This window comes from Panthera onca, chromosome B2 (assembly GCF_046562875.1).
Source record: "Panthera onca isolate mPanOnc1 chromosome B2, mPanOnc1 haplotype 2, whole genome shotgun sequence".
NCBI classification, from domain to species: Eukaryota; Metazoa; Chordata; class Mammalia; order Carnivora; family Felidae; genus Panthera; species Panthera onca.
Genome location: NC_138343.1, coordinates 17,552,675 through 17,573,361, shown reverse-complemented (window position 1 = coordinate 17,573,361; position 20,687 = coordinate 17,552,675). Strand labels below are relative to the sequence as shown.

Below are 20,687 nucleotides of genomic sequence, written 5' to 3'. Positions count from 1 at the left end.
TCTGTTCTGCTCTTTTTTGTTGTCTCAATAAAGCAAATAATTTGGCCCACAATGATAAAAACTGGCACGTTGTTTTTAATCTCTGTAAATGCGGTTGGAAGGAGCTGGTTTCTCCAGCCGATCATGCCCTTTCCTCCCTCTCTCTGCTCTCCCCAGGCCTCCGCCCCTCTTTCTGCTCCACTCTACCCCTCGCACGCCAGCCCCCCTTACTCCACCCCACCTGACGGACAGCACAGAGGAAAGTGCCTTCTCAGGCTCTGTCCCATCACCTGTTCTGTAAACTCCTCCAGTTGTGATGGAGAGAACACGGCAGGCGAGGGGCCCACCTCAGCATTCGTGTGACTAGCAGAGACCTACCTTCACACAACCTGCAGGAAATCACTGGTCGGAAAAGTCTGTCCCATGTGCCACTTCCTAATGTTCACCTCTGAATCCAAATCCTATGCACCCATGGGGCGCCTGGGTGGCTCAGTAAGTTGAACCGACTCTTGATTTTGGTTCAGGTCATGATCCCAGGGTTGTGGGATCGAGCCCCGTGTTGGGCTCAGTGCTGAGCCTGCTGAAGATTCTCTCTCTCCCCCTCTGCCCCTCTCCCCCACTCGTACTCCCTCTCTAAAATTAAAAAAAAAAGACATGATAAAATAAAATACATCCTACGCATCCTCTAAAAACCAGATAAATGTCCTGCCGTTGGAAGGGAGCTGCTTCTTCTTACCCTTTCCTACTACAGCTCTCCATCTGCATAACAATGTAATTATAATTTTATAATTAATGTGTTATTATGGCTGGAACACTGTTATCACAATTTATATTTACTGAACACTTATTCTGTGCCAGGCACTGTCCTAATAAAGCTTTTTACATGTATTAACTTAATTCCCAAAGTAATCTAATTATATAGTTGATATCTCAAATAGTTTTGAGGTATAACTGATAAAGCTGTACATATTTAATGTGCATAATTTGATGGGTTTGGACTCATGCAAACTCCAACGATGCCATCACCACAGTGCAGGTAACAGATGCATCCACCATATAGGTGATGTAATTATTGCCAGTTTATGTTTGAGAACAATTGAGCCACAGAGAGTGAAACAGTTAAATATTTGCACTAAACTGCTACCCCACCTCCTGTTACGGTCTTATGGATTGAACGGTGTCCCCCAAAAGATATGGTTAAGTCCGAACTCCTGATACCCGCGTGACTGTGACCTTACTTGGACATAAGGTCTTCACAGGTCTGACCCAGTTAAGAAGATGTTGTACTGGACTAGGTGGTCCCTCGCTGTGACCGGTGTCCTATACAAGGGGAGATGTGGACACAGGGACGCGAAGAGGAGAAGCCACGTGCAAATGGAGGCAGAGAACAGGGAGATACATCTCCAAGCCAAGCAATGCCAGAGATTGCTGGCAATGCCAGAAGCTGGGAGAAAGGCAGGGAGCACTCTTCCCTAGAAACTCAGAGGGAGCACTGCCCTGCCAACTCCTTGATGTCAGACCTGTAGCCTCCGGACTGTGAGAGAATCAACCACTGTTGCTTTAAGCCACGTGGTTTGTGGCACGTGGTTACCACAGCCCCGGGAAACCAACACACGTGGTCTGCTTCACTGCTTTGCAACTACCGCCGAGGTGGTAGTCTGACCTCCTGCCTAGAGACAGACCCCAGGTCTTACGCTCCCACCGTATCTCACCCATAACTCCACTGAGTTCTGAGTCGTGCAATCTAGGCCAATCGGCAGGATGAGCCCAGTACACAATACAGCATCTCCAGTGGTTCGTTTTCTTTTGTCATGGTCCTGTAAATGCTTGCCGCTTTTGTCAAGGGGGAGAGTTAACTGTCCCAGCCCAGAGAGAGGAACAAATACTTGCAGTAAGATTTATCCTATCTTTGGGACGTTAATGGTTAACTGCACCTGCGTCGGGTATCTGCCCAGGACAAGATCCCCTGATGCCAACGTGGAAAAAGTGAGTACAGAAGAGACTTGGGGACACCCGGGAAGTCTGCTAGGTGGCCTGCCAGTCAACTTAAGCTTGTGCCACTTTTGGGAAAGGGAAAGGGATGCTGGACAGCCCAGAGGCTAGATTCCCTGTCACCGTGGAGGTCACCCGACCCGGTTGTCAACTGTCAATCTTCCCATCTCCTCGCCACAAAAACCTTCCATAAACATGACCAGAGCTGAGTAAACAAACTGCAATCCTCTCCGTACGTGGACCCCTATCCACATAGTTCCAGATCACAGCAATCTTAGCAAAGGCACAGCTCGGTGTGAACAGAGACACTGTTGTTCCACGCTCTGGTGCAAGTGTCCAATAGAAGCCACAGTTGCCAAGAAACCCTGCGTGCCCTCTACGTGAACCGTCCTCCTCTGCACCCACAAGAACTGTGAGGCAGAGAACATATTCAATAAGGGAGCTTATGCGATACAGAGATCCTGCCTTGCCTACCCCACGGGGTCACCACGAGGACAAATGGTGGTGGGTGGGGGGCCGGGGGGGGGGTGACTGAAAATATTTTTAAAGCTCTAATAATCACACAGCATCATTATATTAAAATCATACAAACAGTCGTTCATCAGACGTTTATAAAGCCTAGGCAGAGACTGGAGTGGTCTAAGTAGTCTCTAAACGATGCTGTTTGGAGGTTTTTGAGAGACAGGAAAACCTCATTTCCCTCCATTTCCCTAACCCAACAGTGCTGAGGAAATAACCCGGAGAGAGGCACAGATTCGCCACGGTTTGTGAACCAGCGAGGCCTAAGTGAAACGAAACACCTTGTTTGGAAAACATCCACTTGTTTGCGAGCTATGCAGGGTGACTGAGATGCCCAGGGAAGCGTAAGAAGCGCTGCAGGGGACGGCGCGCCGCAGTGAGTCTAAGTGACGGGTGACACACAAAAGAGGGGGGGCGCGCAGGGGCTCCAGCCCACAACACGGGCGGAGCGAGCTCACGCCCCCAGACACACGAGGCCGGAAAGAGGAGAGGTGACTGCGCGGGTGGGGAAGGTGGAAGGTGTGTGGGCCGTGGCGCCAGGAGAGAAAGTAGTCCCGGTTAGCAGGTGGCTCCGGCCTGCTCTGGTGGCCCGAGAGACACCGATGGGAAGGGCTTCGCTGCATTCTGTCCCTGCTTGTGGCTCCTGGAACTTTAATCCCAGGAAGGTTGAGCACGTGCACTGAGGCTTTCTAGATGTTCTGGAGAAGGATATCAAAGGAGAGGGAAGTTAGATCTCTAAATGTTAAGTACTATACTGTCGTCAAGGTACCAGAGGGGTGCCTGGGTGGCTTAGTCAGTTAAGTGTCCAACTTTGGTTCAGGTCATGATCTCCCAGTCTGTGAGTTCGAGCCCTGCATCAGGCCTTTTGCTGACAGCTCGGAGCCTGGAGCCCGCTTTGGATTCTGTATGTATGTCTCTCTCTCAAAAATAAATAAACATTAAAAAAAAAAAAAAAAAAAACAAAACCAAAAAAAACACCAGAAATGACAAAACCTCTTCTGCAACTAGTTTCCTTCCACATGAAATTCTCAAGTAGCTTACTCACCTCGAGGTCCAAACATATTGTCCAAAAAAGCATTGATTTCATCATCAAAAGCCTTTAGATGCTCCTGAAAAGATAAAAGAAAACATTATTTAACTCGGTTTTTTGGGAAATTCAAAACAGACATGTAGTTGCCAGAATCTCCAAGTCCTAGCTTCAAGGACTTTCGGCTGCAAACACTTACGGGAAGGGGACCAGTTAAACGCAGTCTCATCCTTCACGAGCTTGTGTGGATTTAGAAGGAAAAAATTCTATTGCCTAAGGAAAGGAAAGAGGCAGTCCTGAAAAACAGGCTTGGTACATTTTTAAACACTGAAGGATTATTGACCTTAATTCCATTTCCCTCTAAAATGCTTAGAGGCAGAAGCTTTTCCGTAAGCAACTTCTATTGTTGCAATTAACAGGAGTCACGTGCAAGCAACAGGGAGGGTCTACACCTGCAGGATATAATGTAATTGTTAAATAAAAATTCAGCTGAACTGTATTTCACAAAGCTCAATTTAAAGCTTTAAAGGGGACTTATTTTTCAAATAAGGCAATGAAGCACTATAGCTATTTTTTCCATAATCTAAAAACCTTTATATGTTGTTTGTTTTCAAAACCTTTCTTATACATGAATATATATTTAATATTACAATAAACAGCATCTCTAGGGTACGTCAGGTGATTACTGCCACTTTAACTGGATTCAGGATAGGAGAATTTCTGCTAAGAACCTTACGGTTGCTAAACTGGCTACAGGCTCTGGATTTAGCTCCTGGTCATTCTGGTGTGCTATTATGTTGTTCAAAATACCTGTGATGGTGTTCCCTAACCTTGCCTACAATGGTCTAGTGCACCTCCTTAAGCAAAGGGAAGAAAAGACAAATTTGCCCAGTGTTCGTGGGAAAGGGATCTTTGATGATGATTTGGGGCTGGTGGATTGGTGAGGTGAGCGTCATCTCTCAGGATGTTCATCTAGAACATTCTCTATAATCAGCCACCAGAGTGCAAAGCATCTCATTTGCAAAGAAAGCATAAGTGCCAAAGAAGAGAATTAACTTGCTGGCATTTGAAAAGAAGATCTGCAGGTTTGGTGATCAGCCTCTACCATTTAGACCTATTTCTTACTTGTCACTTTGATCCTGAGAAAATTTCAAGGAAACTTAGGTATTTGCGGACTTTAGGAAGCTCGAGAGAGTGGAAGAAGATTTAATGACGACATCTGTTAGCACCTACACCTGCTGGTCATGTATTAGGACCTTTATTATATCATAGTATCTCTATAAAAGGTATCCGGGCTAAACCAAGATTGGAAATTTTTACAGAGTGTTTTGGTTTCCATGGATATCTCAGGAGACCTCTAGTCTTGAAAAGGTCGCTAACCTCACATTTCAGTGTGACAGAGTTAAGATTTGTGTTGCCATTAGAACAGAGAAGGTCTGTCCTGAGGCCTCTCATTCTTGAGCAAAGAATGTTAATCTCACTGATATATCCACCTTCATAACAAATACCAGTGAAATCTTCCTCTCGTTGCCACATCCACCCACACATGTTTAAAGGTTTTCAGTCTGTTTGCTACAGTCCAAACTCCATTTTCCAACATCTGGAGGTCTAAGAAAACTCTAAAGGTCACAAAGCTTGTATTCATTCTACAATGTTGCAGAAACTAAGTCACAGTAGAAGACCAGAAATAAAAGAAAGCAGAGGGGAAGATACTGAAGAGAGAGCAGAGAGTGAAAAAATGAATAAGAAAGGGCATTCTACACCAATACCCTGATAATAAAACCAGACAAAGGCACTACAAAAACATGACAAAACAAACAAAAACTACAGGCCAATAGCTCTGATGAACATAGATGCAAAAATCCAACCAAATATTAGCAAACTAGATTCAACAATACATTAAAAGGATTATTCACTACAATCGTGTGGGGTTTATCCCAGAGATGCAAAGGGGGTTCAATATTTGCAAAGCAATTGATATATCACATTAATAAGTAGAAAAGTAAAAACCATATGATCATCTCAATAGATGCCAAAAAAGCATTTGACAAAATACAACATACATTCATGATGAAAAAAACTCTCAACAACATGGGTTTAGAGGGCCCATACCTCAACATAATAAGGGCCATATTTGAAAAACCCACCAGGAGCTAACATCATACTTGACAGTGAAAAACCAAAAGTTTTTGCTCTAAGATCAGGAACGAGACAAGGATGTGCACTCTTACATTTATTCAACATGGTGTTGGGAGGTCATAGGTGCAGGAATAAGACAAGAAAAGGAAGTAAAAGGAATCCAAGCTGGTAAGGAAGAAGTAGAAGTGTCACTATTTGCAGATAACTGAAATAGAAAACCCTAAAAGACTCCCATCAAAAATCATTAAAACAAATAAATAAATCCAATAAATTTGTAAGATACAAATTAATGTACAGGAATCTGTTGCATTTCTATACACTAGTAATGAAGTAAAAGAATAAATTTAAAAAACAATCCCATTTACAACTGCATCAAAAAGAATAAAATATCTAGAAATAAATTTAACCAAGGATGTTAAAGATCTGTACTCTGAAAACTAGAAGACACTGATGAAAAAAACTGAAGATAACAGAAACAAATGGAAAGATATACCATGCTCATGGATTAGGAATTAATATTGTTAAAATGTCCGTACTATCAGAACAATCTACAGATTCAATGCAGTCATTATCAAAATACCAACAGTGTTTTTCATGGAAATAGAATAATTAAGTATCAAAATTTGAATGGAACCACAGAAGACCTCAAATGGCCAAAGCAATCCTGAGAATGAACAAAGCTAGAGCTATCACAGGTCCAAATTTCAAGATATACCATAAAGCTGTAGTAATCAAAACAGTATGGTACTGGCATGAAAACAGACACACAGATCAATGGAAAAGAAAAGAACCCAGAAATAGACCCAAACCTATATGGTCAATTAATCTATGACAATGAAAGCAAGAATACACACAACGGGAAGACAGTCTTTTCAATAAATGCTGCTGGGAAAAATGGAGAGCTACAGACAAGAGAGTAAAAGTGAACCACATTCTTACCACCATACACAAAATTAAAATGGATTAAAGACCTAAATGTGAGACCCGAAGCCATAAAACTTCTAAAAGAAAACATAGGAGGTAATTTCCTGGACACTGCCATTAGCAATATATTCATGGATGTCTCCTCAGGCAAGGGAAACAAAAGTGAAAGTAAACTACTAGGACTACAACAAAATAAAAAGCTTTCATACAGCAAAAGAAACCATCAACAAAACGAAAAGACAACCTACTGAATGGGAGAAGATATTTTCAAAAGCTATATCTAATAAGGGATTAATATCCAAAATAGATAAAGAACATGGACAACTCCACACCGAGAAACAAATATTCCAATTATAAAATAGGCAGAGGACATGAACAGACATTATTCCAAACAAGACACACAGATGGCCAAAAGACACGTGAAAAGATGCTCAACGTCACTCATTGTCAGGGAAATGCAATTGAAAAATGCAATGAGATACCACCTTGCACCTGTCAGAATGGCTAGTATCAAAAAGACAAGAAATAATAAGTGTTGTTGGTAGGATGTGGAGAAAAGGGATCCTTCATGCACTGTTGGTGGAAAAACATACTGGTGCAACCACTGTGAAAAACAGCATGGAGGTTCCTCAAAAGATTAAAACTGAACAATCATATAATCCAGTAATACCACCATTGGGCACTTACCCAAAGGAAATAAAAACACTAATTTGAAAAGACATATGCACCCCTATGTCTATCGTACCACTATTTACAACGGCCAAGACATGGAAGCAACCCAAGTGTTCATCAACAGATGAGTGGATCAAGAAGATGTGATGTATATACACACTGGAATATTAGCCAGCCATAAAAAAAAAGTGAGATCTTGTCATCTGTGACAACATGGATGGACCTGGAGGGTATTAGGCTAAGTGAAAGAAGTCTGACAAAGAAAGAGAAATACCACATGATTTCACTTATATGTGGAATCTAAAACACCAAAGAAAAAAATATACTTAAATACCGAGAACAAACTGGTGGTTGCCAGAGGGGAGGTGGGTGAGGGGACAGGCAAAATACATGGGATTAAGAGGTACAAACTTCCAGTTATAAAACAGATAAGTCATGGGGATGAAAAATACAGTCAATAATACCGTAATAACATTGTCTGGTGACACACGGTGACTATTTATCATGGTGAGCACTGAGTAATGTATACAACTGAAGCAATATGTTGTGTACCTGAAACTAATAGAACACTGTATCTAAATTATGCTTCAGTAAATAAAAAGAAATAGGTCAGTTTTTGTGGAATCTAAAAAAAAAAAAAACAAAAACAAAAATCCCAAACTCACAAAGAACAGATCGGTGGTTGCCAGAGGCAGCAGCGTGGGGGGGTGGGCAAAATGGGTACACATTTCTGTGTAAAATGAACAAATCATGGGGACATAATCTATAGCATGATGACTATAATTAACACTGTACTGTATATTTGAAAATTGCTAAGGCAGTAAATAGATCTTCAAAGTTCTCATCACACACAAAAAATTTGAACTGTGCATGTGAATCAGACTTAGTGTGACAATCATTTTGCAATATATACAAATACTGAATTATTACGTCGTACTCCCGAAACAAACAAAAGAACATAGAGGTAGGAAATTTAACACAGGTCTCTTAAAAACAGAAGACTTCCAGAAGGAGATGCTACTGCTATTGAGTTCTGAAAGACTCTTAGGACATCGTCTAGATGGAGAAGGGAAGAAAGAGCATTTCAGGAAGAATCATCATCATATACAAATAGACTGAGATGGGATTCACTCAGGAAATGTTTATAGCCAGGGTCTCTACTGACTCACATGATAGGTGGAAATAAAGTCAATACTGAGAAAATCAGAAACTGGAATAAAAATGACCTCTTTATTTCTGGACTATTTAATACAGTTAGCAAGGATACAATGTTAAGAGACAATGAGGAGATAAGAAGAACAAATGAAAATTTACCCTAGATCAGTCAACCTAAGTGTAGTAAGTACAGAGTCGGGGTAGCATGAGTCAACTAAGCATGAAGGCTTAGCACAGCAGGGTAGAGCACTGCTTGGGTGATGCGTTAATAGCTGCTGTAAACGTCAAAGCATGTTTTACTGTAAACGTCAAAGCATGCTGGCTGATGTCCCAACACTAACACAATAACCTAGGAGCTAAGACAAATCAGCAAACTACAGTACACGCAGCACGTCAGTCATTCAGCCAACACTTTGAACGGCCATTATGTACTAACACTTTGTCAGACATATGAGGACAAAAAAGGCATAGTGGTCAACTCAAAAGCCTATAGGCAAACTGGGAAAGTGAGACCTACAGAGAAAGGCAAACAGCAAACAACTGAGAAGAAGGTACACAGAACTGCCACACTGATGGAAGACACTGCAGGAGTGAGGACTTAAGGTGGTCAGAGTTTGGACAGACTGGAAGAGAAGGGAACAGCACTGTCATTAGACCCATGCAAGGGGCATGCTGTCCTGAACTCATACTGTAGAGGGCCCCATGCTGTCGAGGCCATGCCCCTCGACACAGGAAATCCTATGAGCCAAGGGAGATGCCCACCCCTGGTCACAGCTTCCCTTCAGACTATGTTCCAAGTCCCCCAGGCCACAGAATTCCCTGCCAAACATTCTCCAATCCCACTTCTAGAACAACCTCAGGGATTTCCCCTTGCCCACACAGTAATAAAGTCCACATTCCATGACTTTATTTTATTGAAGTACACTTGTTACATCAGTTACAGGGGAACAACGCAGTGATATGACAAGACAACCCCATAGGCTACGTTGTGCTTACCACAAGTGCAGCTCCCATATCACCATCCAACGCTATTACCCTATCACTGACTACATTCCCTAAGTGGCATTTTTCATCCCCATGACTTACCCATTCCATAACTGGAAGCCTGTATCTCCTACTCCTCTTGAAGCATTTTGTCCATCCCCTCACCCACCCTCCCTCTGGCAACCATCAGCTTGTTCTCTGTATTTGTGGGTCTGTTTCTGCTTTTGTCTGGATGGTTTTTCAGATTCCACACCTAAGTGAAATTATATGGTATTTGTCTCTCAGACTCCTTCCACTTTCACTCTAGGTCCATCCATGTTGTCACAAATGGCAAGATCTTGTTTTTTAAGGCTGACTAGTATTGCACTGTTGATATAGATCACATCCTCTTTATCCATTCTTATACTGATGGACGCTTGTGTTGTTTCCATAGCTTGGCCGTTGTTAACAGTGGTGTGCTAAACATAGGGGTGCATATATCTCTTCGAATTAGTGTTTTTGTTTTCTTTGGGTATATACCCAGTGGGATGTTCCATGACTTTCAATTTAACTTATGGCTGTGTATAACAATATCTGGAGGATGGAAAGACTGGAAGTACAGCCTTCTTTCATTGTGTATTCCTGCGTGCTTACCACAGCTGCTGAGAATGTAAAATGGTGCAATCACACTGAAAATTTAGCAGTTTGGTAAAAACACATGATCTGGCATGCTACTTCTAGGTATATTTACTCAAGGAAAAATAAAGCATATATCCTTGCAAAGACCTGTACACAAATATTTACGGCAGCTTTATTTTTAATCGCTAAAAATGGAAACCGCCCAAATGTCCATCAACAGGTGAATGGGTAAGCTCTGGGGTATCCATTCAACGAAATATAACTGGGCAAAAATAAAGAACTATCGAAGCACAGACAACATGGACAGATCTCAAAATTATGATGCTGCATGAAAGCTAGACCGAGAGAGAGAAAGAGAACATACCGTGTGTTTCCATTTACACAAAACGTGAGGAAATATGAGCTTACGTATGTGACAGAAAGCAAATCAATGGTTGCTCGGGGACCACAGGCTAGGAGGACAGAATATCTCCAAAAATGAAAGTGAAATGAGGACGTTTTCCTATTACGCGTAAGTGAGAGGCTCTGTAGCCGGCAGAACCGCACTGCAACGTGTGCTGGCGATGCGCCTTGTGCCAAAGGGAGAGAATTCCATATGGGAAGGATTTACAGAAGAGGATCAAGAACACCAGAAATGGAGTTATCTCATGGAAGAGCCAGAACTCAGAGCAAGCCAGCCTCCACCACCTCGTTCCCAGCACCGTACCTGCCATCACCGCCCCTCACACCATGCTCATCCCTGCCAGCGGGAGCAGCGCTGCAGAACACCCACGTGATGTCCTGCACCTGCTCCCTGCTCTACTCCCAGCAGGAAGACCACGCTTGGAGGTAGCGGCGACCCACCTGAGGCATCTGGGGGAACATATTTAGTTGAAATATTGAGGCATCTGGGGGAACATATTTAGTTACCACGGCTGGAATATAAATGAACTGACCACAATGGTGAAGAATAGCAGTAGCACCTGCCAATCAAACACTCATGCACCGGCACTGGATATATATTATCTAGGACTTTCCCGGTAGCCATGCAAGGTGGGTAGTCTTCCCAGTTTACAGATGTGGAAATGGACACCATGAGCTCAAGACTGGCACTGTTGTGTGAAATGTGAACAAAGTGCAGTAACAATCGGCAGCTTTGATCCCTTCGGAGTGGGAGGTTTCAGAGCTGGGGTGGCAGAGGAAGGACTCTTTGTGGAGCTCCTGCTTACGTTTCCTGTGCTGCCCTACATCCCAGGACAATAAGCTGACAAAAAAAAAAAAAAAAAGGTCGATTTTATCTGCATCCTGGGGACCCCTGAGGCCTCACAACAGTTTCGCTCAATTAAGGAGATGAAAGGTCTATTTAGAGCAAGATGTGTGAGTGCAGTTTTGTTTGCTGCGTTCCATTTCCCCCACGCGGCTCTTTGTCTCATTTCGTTCAGTGTCTGGTCAAATGGCAACTCCTGAGGCGCTTCCCACAGCCATCTCTCTCGGGCCTAATTGCAACGGAAGGAGGAAAGCGTCTGCCTTGTGGTGTCCTGGTCTGTGATGCAGAACCAGTCTCCATCTCTTTGCTCTCTTTTTTTCTTGACAGCACCTCTACAAACTTTCACTGGCGAGTTTGTTTATTGTCTGGGTCCTTCAATGGGCCTCCAACAGGCCGCTTTATCCCCAATTCTAAGAACAATGCCTGGCACATAATGAGCACTGAATACATAGTGAATGAATGAACGCAACTCTCATTGTTCTAAACCTTTACGGTATTCATTTGATACTTACATTCATATTACTTTGCGTTCCTACCTATATTTTCCTATGTGCAATCTCGTTTCCAGTACATTGGGAAAGATCCCCAACGCTCTTTTAACACCTGCTGTATCATCGGGGTATACTGGACTCAATTTTATTTTTTGAGTTTTTCAGAAGATTCTTTCTTTCTTCCAAAAAACAACGGAAAAAAGTGTGTATATTTTTAAAATAGAATGAAACTTATTCTATTTTGCAATTAACAGGAGTCCAATGGACCCTATTATAAACCTGAATATCTTGTGGGATCTTAGTAATCTTATACTTTCTATATTTTCAAAACATTTTGCTATTTAATCATCCCAGAAATTAGCTCATTAATCAATCATCTAAATTTGTGCCAAAAAAAAAAAAAAAAAAAACTATGGAAATGTAAGAATGACAGAAATGCCTAGAAGGACAATGAAATAATCACATAAGCCGTCACTACTGCACTGTTCTGCATTTTCCTTGTTCTCTACCCAAGAAATGGCACCACTCTTTAAGATAAGAGACACTTAGAGACATCTTCATAGCTTTTTAAAGCTTTCAGTGAACACACCTGAAAGTTCACAATTTTTCCTGCTCTTAAACTTTAATTATCTGGGAGGGGGCCTGCATTTCTACCAAACTCCCAGGTGATGTTGATGCTAGTGGTCTACAGACCACACTTTGAGTAGCAAGGATTCAGACTAGGGTCTCTTGAAATGTGTTTGGAGTATAATCAAGGTATTAATGATTTATGTGCTTTTGTTATAAAAATACCAAGTTCTTGCTTACTTGCTACAAACCTACTGAGTATTTTATTACATATTCGGCTCGACGAAATTTACACTTGCTATGTATTATTATACCAACATTCACTTCACAGGCATTTTAGTAACTAACTCTACAAACTCAGACAGTATCCACGTTATTCCAAACAGAAATAAAACCACTGGTTCAGTTGTATTCTCCTTATGCTTGCTGTACCTGCATACGGTATTCTGAAAGCGGCCTACTCAGGAAGAGTGCAGACAGATCATGGCCTCTTCTGAGGCTGTTTCTACTGAGGCATCAGGAGATTGCATGCACACACAGTGCATCAGTCAGTACTTGTCAACAAGCATCACCAGGAGCTTTAGATGTTAACTGCTGTCCTTATACATCCTATACTTACACAACTCATTTTGTTGTTGTTGTTGTTTACTTAAGTGGGATTTTAAACTGTGGTTCCTTTTGATTTTATCTTCTTTGTTTCAGCTCTACCTTTGTGCTCTGATAAGATTATGCAAATTCTGGACTTCCAGGGAAAATGGTGGAGTACAAGGACCCAAAACCCACCTAGTCCCAGGGATACAATTAGCTAACACCCGCATCAGTGTAACAAACCGGAAAATGACCCAAAGACTGGCAGAGCTGACTCTTCACAGACAGAAGAGGCCACATCAAAAAGGGTAGGAAGGGCAGAAACGCAGTCAGGAGCAAAACTGACTCACGAGACTGTCCTGGGGAGGAAGGGACACCACAGGTATAGAGAAGGGAAAGGAGCAGAACCCACATCAGGCACCCCAGGCACAGGGGACCCACATTGGGAAGACAAATCCTTAAAACATTTGGCTCTGAAAACCAGAGGGACTTAACTTCATGAGTTCTTACAGTCAGTGGGGCTTAACACCTGAAACTTTAAAAGTCGGCAGGCTGGCTCTGGGAGAGCCAGGGGGTGAGAGGAAATGGAGTTTGCATCCTTAAAAAGCACAACCAATAGCCCGCAGAGATATAGTATAGAAGCAGCAGTTTGAAAAAACCCCTGGGACATACTGGGGGGAAACTTTTTTTTTAATGTTCACTTATTTTTTAAGAGAAAGAGAGATAGAATGCCAGCGGGAGGGAGGGGAAGGGGTGCAGAGAGAGAGAGGGAGACACAGAATCGGAAGCAGGTTGCAGGCTCTGAGCTGTCAGCGCAGAGCCCAACATGGGGCTTGAACTCACGGACCATGAGATCATGACCTGAGCTGAAGTCGGATGCTTAACTGACTGAGCCACCCAGGCGCCCCTGGGGGGAAACTTTGCACTAATCTCAGAGCATGTGCTGGTGGGGCAGGGATCTTTGGGAGACTTCTCCAAGAACAAAAGAGTTGGCAGGTGCCATTCCCTCCCCCCACCCCCTCATTCTCCTGTGGACTTGACCCCTCCAATATGCCCTGGGTCAGAACGCATCCAAAGTGGTACCACAAGCTTGGCAGTGTGCAAACAGCCTCAACAGGGGCCAGGAGCACTCCAGAGTGACTCCTACACTGGGATTGGGGGGAAGATAACCACACACACCAGCCCTACTACAGCCCCAGCCATGGGCTAGGGGCAGACATCTGGTTTGACTGCAGATCCTGGACACATACAAAAGCTTTTCAGGGGACAACACAGGGAGAGCACCTGCAATTTGGTGCTAGTGAATCCTAGACATATGCCTGGTCTGACTCAACTCAAGCCCAGTGTGGTCGCAGACTGGCCCACTAACAACACAGGGACCAAATCCTGCCTATGGCAGGCAAGGAGAGTCACTGACGACAGCTGAAGGCAAATGAGGCTCAGCCACAAGAGCAGAAGACACGCAACACACAGAGGAGACACCCCTGAAGTTCCAGGCTCTGATGAACAGGGGACACTGCACTGCAGGGCACTACAGGACTTCTTCATGAGGCCACTACTTTCAAGAGCAGGAGACACAGCTGACTTTTCTAACATACAGAAACAGACACAGGGAATTAGACAAAATGAGGAGATAGAGGACTATGCTCCAAATGTAAAAGCAGGACAAAAATCACAGCAAAAGAGCTAAACAAAATGGAGGTCAGTAGTATGCCTGAGAGAACATTTAAGGTAATGATCATAAAGGGGCACTTAGGTGGCTCAGTCGGTTAAGCGTTTGCCTCTCGATTTTGGCTCAGGTCATGATCTTGCAGTTTGTGAGTTCGAGCCCCACATCAGGCTCTGTGCTAGCAGGGTGGAGCCTGCTTGAGATTCTTTCTCTCCCTCTATCTCTCTCTGTCCTTCCCCCACTCATTCTCTCTCAAAATAAATAAATAAACAAGAAAAAATTATAAAATAATGATTATAAAGATACTCGCTGGGCTTGAGAAAAGAGTGGAGGAACTCAGCGAGACCCTCAACAAAGAGACAGAAAACACGAAAAAGAACCAATCAGAGATGAAGAACTCAATAACTGCAATTAAAAATAGACTAGATGGAAGAAATAGTAGACTAGAGGAAGCGGGAGGATCAGTGGCCAGAAGGACAGAGTAATGCAAAGCAATCAAGCCGAACAAGAGATAAAAAAGAATAACGAATGAGAATAGATGAAGGGAACTTAGCGACACCATCAAGCATAATAACATTCCCATTACAGGGATCCCAGAAGGAGAAGAGAGGGAAAAGGGGACATGCATTGGAAGCAAATGCATTGGAAGAAATAATAGCTGAAAACTGCCTGAAGCTGGGGAAGGAAACAAACATCCAGATCCAGGAGGCAGAGAGAGCACCCCCCCAAATCAATCCAAGGAGGTCCACACCAAGACACATTAGTAATTAAAATGGCAAAAAGCAGTGATCAAGAGATAATTTTATTTATATTATCTATTTAACAGGAAGTTAAATTTTCTGCAAGAGTAAAATGATATAGCTTTATATTTGGGGCCAAAGAACATTGTAAAAGATCTATATATTTCACCCCATCCACCTGCCTACCTCCCTTTTGGCAACCATCAGTTTGTTCTCTATAGTTAAGAGTCTGTTTCTTATTTCTTTTTTTCCTTTTGCTTGTTTTGTTTTTTTTCAATTCCACATATGAGTGAAATCATATGGTATTTGTCTTTCTCTCTGACTTATTTCATTCAGCACTGTACCCTCTAGCTCTATCCATGTTGTTGTAAATGGAAAAATTTCATTCTTTTTATGGTTGAATTATATGTATGTGTGTGTGTATATATTGATCTATCAATAACTCAACAGATAAAGAACAAGTGTATATGTATATATATACACACATATATATGTATATATATAGACACACACACACACATACATATACACATGTTCTTTATTCATTGATTTATCAATAGACACTTGGGCTACTTCCATATCAGGGCTATAAATAACACTGCTATACATATAGGGGTGCATGCATCCCTTTGAATCAGTATTTTTGTACCCTTTGGGTAAATACTCAGTAGTGCAATTGTGGGATCTTAGGGTAGTTCTATTTGAACTTTCTGAGGAACCTCTGTACTGTTTTCCACCATGGTTGCACCAGTTTGCATTCCCACCATCAATGCAAGAGTGTGATAAAGAGAATTTTAAACGCAGCAAGAGAACAGAGTCACACACAAGGGAAACCACAAGTTTCCAAAACCTTTGAGAAGAGCAAAAGCTCTTTTTTAGAGGCAAGTTTATAACAATACAGGTCTACCTCAAGAAGCAAGAAAAGTCTTAAATAAGCAACATCACTTGACACCAAAAAAAGCTATAAAAAGAAGGAGAGCAACAACAGCAAAAACCCCCAGCCAGTAGAAGGAAGGCAATAATAAAGATTAGAGCAGAAATAAAATGAAACTGAAAGCAATAGAACAATGAAACCAGAAGTTGGTTCCTTGAAGAGATCAATGAAAGTGATAAACCTTTAGCCAGACTCAATAAAAAAAATAAAGGGGGAGGAGGGTGGAATGCTCAAATAAAATCAGAAATGAATAAGGAGAAATAACAAGTGACACCACAGAAATACAAAGATTATTACAGAATACTATGAAAAATTATATGGCAACAAATTGGATGACCTAGAAGAAATGGAAAAATTCTTAGAAACATATTACCTCCCACAAGTGAAGCAGGAAGAAACAGAAAATTTGAACAGACTGATTACCGGCAATAAAACTTAAGGAGTAATCCAGGGGTGCCTGGGTGGCTCAGTCGGTTGAGTGTCCAACGTCGGTTCAGGGCATGATCTTGCAGTTCATGAGTTCGAGCCCCGCATCAGGCTCTGTGCTGCCAGCTCAGAGCCTGGAGCCTACTTCAGATTCTGTGTCTCCCTCTCTCTCTACCCCTCTCCCACTCACACTCTATCTCTCTCTCAGAAATGAATAAATGTTATAAAAAAAAAATTAAGTAGTAATCCAAAACCTCCCAACAAACAAAAGTCCAGGACCAAAAGGCTTCCCAGGGGAATTCTACCAGACATTTAAAGAAGAGTTAATACCTATTCTTCTCAAACTGTTCCAAAATAGAAGAGAAACGCAGACCTCCAAATTCATTCTATAAGGCAAGCATTACCCTGGTACCAAAACCAGATAAAGACACCACAAAAAGAGAGAACTAGCCAATATCCCTCATGAACATGGATGCAAAAATCCTCAACAAAATACTAGCAAATCAATTCCAACCATGCATTAAAAAAATAATTCACCACAGTCAAGTGGGATTTATTCTTGTGTTGCAAGGGTGGTTCAATATTCACAAATCAATCAATCTGACACATCACATCCACAAGAGAAAGGATAAAACCATTTGATCATTTTAATAGATGTGGAATAAGCAGTTGACAAAGTACAATACCCATTCATGATGAAACCTTTAACAAAATAGGTTTAAAGGGAACATACCTCAACATAAGAAAGGCCATATATGACAAACCCACAATTAACATCATACTCAATGGTGAAAAACTGAGAGCTCTTCTCCTAAGATCAAGAGCAAGACCAGATGTCTATTCTCACCATTTTCATTCAACATAGACTGGAAGCCCTACCCACAGCAATCGGAGAAGAAATAAAAGGCATCCAAACTCGTAAGGCAGAAGTAAAACTTTCACTGTTTGCAGATGTCACCATACTATAGATAGAAAACCCTAAAGACTCCACCAAACGATTAGAACTGATAAATGAATTCAATAAAGTTACGGGATACAAAAATCAATATACAGAAACCTGTTGCATTTCTATGCACTGATAACGAATGAGCAGAGAGATAAATTAAGAAAACAATCTCGGGGCGCCTGGGTGGCTCAGTCGGTTGAGCGTCCGACTTCAGCTCAGGTCATGATCTCACAGTTCGTGGGTTCGAGTCCCGCATCGGGCTCTGTGCTGACAGCTCAGAGGCTGGAGCCTGTTTCAGATTCTGTGTCTCCCTTTCTCTCTGCCCTTCCCCTGTTCGCGTTCTGTCTCTGTCTCAAGAATAAATAAACATTAGAAAAATTAAAAAAAAAATTAAAAAAAAAAAAAGAAAACAATCTCACTTACAATTGCACTAAAAATAATAAAATACCTTGGGATAAACTTAACTAAGGAGATGAAGGGCCTGTACTCTGAAATCCATAGAACACTGACTGAAGAAAATGACGATGACACAACAAATGGAAAACTATCCCACGCTCATAGATTATAAGAACAAATACTGTTAAGATGTCCGCACTACCCAGAGTAATCTACAGACTTAATGGAATTTCTATCAAAATACCAATAGTATTTTTCACAGAACTAGAACAAATAATTCTAAACTTCGTATAGGAAGTATAGAACCAGAGGAAGACCCCAAAGAGTCAAAGCAATCCTGAAAAAAGAAGAACAAGGCTGGAGGTATCACAATCCCACATTTCTAGATATACTACAAAGCTACAGTAATCAAAAAAATATGGTCCTGGAACGGAAACAGACATATAATTTAGATCAGTGAAACAGAACAGAGAGTCCAGAAATAAACTTATATGGTCAGTTAATCTGTGACAAAGAAAAAATATGCAATAGGAAAAAGACAGTCTCCTTAACAAATTGTGCTGGGAAAACAGAATAGGTCCATGCAAAAGAATGAAAAGTAGACCACTTTCTTACATCATAAGGAAAAATAAACTCAAAATGGATTAAAGACCTAACGGGAGACTTGAAACCATAGAAATCATAGAAGAGAGCACAGGCAGTAATTTCTCTGACATCAGCCACAGCAATATTTTTCTAAATATGTCTTCTAAAGCAAGCAAAACAAAGGCAAAAATAAACTACTGGAATCCACCAAAATAAAAAGCTTCTGCACTGCAAAGAAAACAATAAACAAAACAAAAAGACAGCCTACTGAATGGGAGAAGATATTTGCAAATGATATCTTTGATAAGGGGTTAGTATCCAAAATATACAAGAAACTTCTACAACTCTACGCCAAAAAAAAGAAAGAAAGAAAGAATCCAGCTGAAAAATGGGTGGAAGACATGCACAGACATTTTACAAAGACAACATACAGATTACCAACAGACACATAAAAAGATGCTCAACATCAGTCATCATTAGGAAAATGCAAATCAAAACCACAATGAGATATCACCTCACACCCATCAGAATGGCTAAAATCAAAAGCACAAGAAACAACATATATTGGTGAGGATACGCAGAAAAAGGAACCCATACGCACTGTTGGTGATAATACAGACTGGTGCAGTCACTGTGAACAGTACGGAGGTTCCTCGAAGAAAGTAAAAATGGAATTATCGTTTGGATGTAAATTAAAAAAAATATGGAATTATCATAAGATCCAGTAATTCTGCTACTGGGTATTTACCCAAAGAATACAAAGGCACTAACTCAAAAAGATATATGCACCCCTATGTTTATTGCAGCATTATTGATAACAGCCAAATTATGGAAGCAACCCAAGAGTCCATGAACAAATGAGTGGATAAAGAAGATGTGGTACGTGGAATACAATGGAATATTACTCAGCCATAAAAAAGAATGAAATCTTGCTATCTGCAAAAACATGGATGGATCTAGAGGGTGTGATGCTAAGTAAGGTGGTCGGGGAAAGATAAACACCATATTTCACTCACATGTGGAGTTTAAGGAAGAAAAACAATCCAAGACAAAACAGAGATAAACCAAAACACGAGCTCTGTTTAACCAACAGGTGTTAACTAACACCTTGATGGTTACCAGATGGGAGGTGGGTACAACTATGGGTGGAAGAGGTGATGGGAATTAAGGACACTTTGCTCTTATTTGCTCTCTCCCCCAGCCATGTGAGGGCACAGCAAGAAGGTTGCTGTCTCCAAGCCAGGAAGAGCACCTTTGCCAGAACTCGACCATGCTAGCACCAGATCTCTGACTTTAGGCTCCGGAACTGTGAGAAAATAAATTTCTATAGTTTAGCCACCCAGTCTATGCTATTTTGTTATGACTGCTTGAGTTGGCTAAGACACTGAGTAAAGGAAAAAAAAAAAAAATAGCCTCAGAGAATGCCCTTTTTTTTTTTAATTGTTTTCATATTTATTTATTTTTGAGAGAGAGAGAGAGCGAGCGACCGAGCAGGGAAGGGGCAGAGAGAGAGGGAGACACAGAATCTGAAGCAGGCTCCAGGCTCTGAGCTGTCAGCACAGAGCTCGACATGGGGCTTGAACCCACGAGCGGTGAGATCATGGCCTGAGCTGAAGTTGGACACTTAACCAACTGAGCCACCCAGGCACCCAAAGAATGTCCTTCTATAAGCCTTACAGAATGACTTGGTGTAAGAAATCATGGCTTGAACTCATCTAACGTAAAGTACAATAGAAGCTTCACATGATCAGGTTTCATTTAAGTAAACAGTTTAACAAATGTCAATCTATCGGTCTATGCAGGTATATGATCAAGTATATATATGCATAGGAAAAATTTTGGAAAGGGACACATCAAATTGTTAACCGCAATTATCTCTGAGGGGGAAAGGAGAATGACAGGGGCAGGCAGATTGGAAAGAGAGAGATTAATTCTGGATGCGGCTAATGTCTTAGAAATCACTAACAATGTATTAATTATGTAATTAAAATATTACAACTATAAGGGAAATATTGTTAATGAAACGGCTATCAAGAAAGTTGTACAATTTCCTCAAGTCTTAACCAAAACACCAATCACAGTTTTGGATA

The 20,687-nt window shown here is 41.6% G+C and overlaps 1 protein-coding gene across 1 annotated transcript in view; it reads right to left on the bottom strand.

The window, feature by feature from the left end:
• Window positions 1–20,687, bottom strand: part of ELOVL2 (ELOVL fatty acid elongase 2) — a 62,711-nt gene that overhangs the window by 15,360 nt on the left and 26,664 nt on the right. Inside the window, exon 2 of the mRNA XM_060614808.2 lies at window positions 3,536–3,599. Coding sequence (XP_060470791.1) covers window positions 3,536–3,599 — 64 coding nt within the window. The remainder of the gene's footprint in view (window positions 1–3,535; window positions 3,600–20,687) is intronic.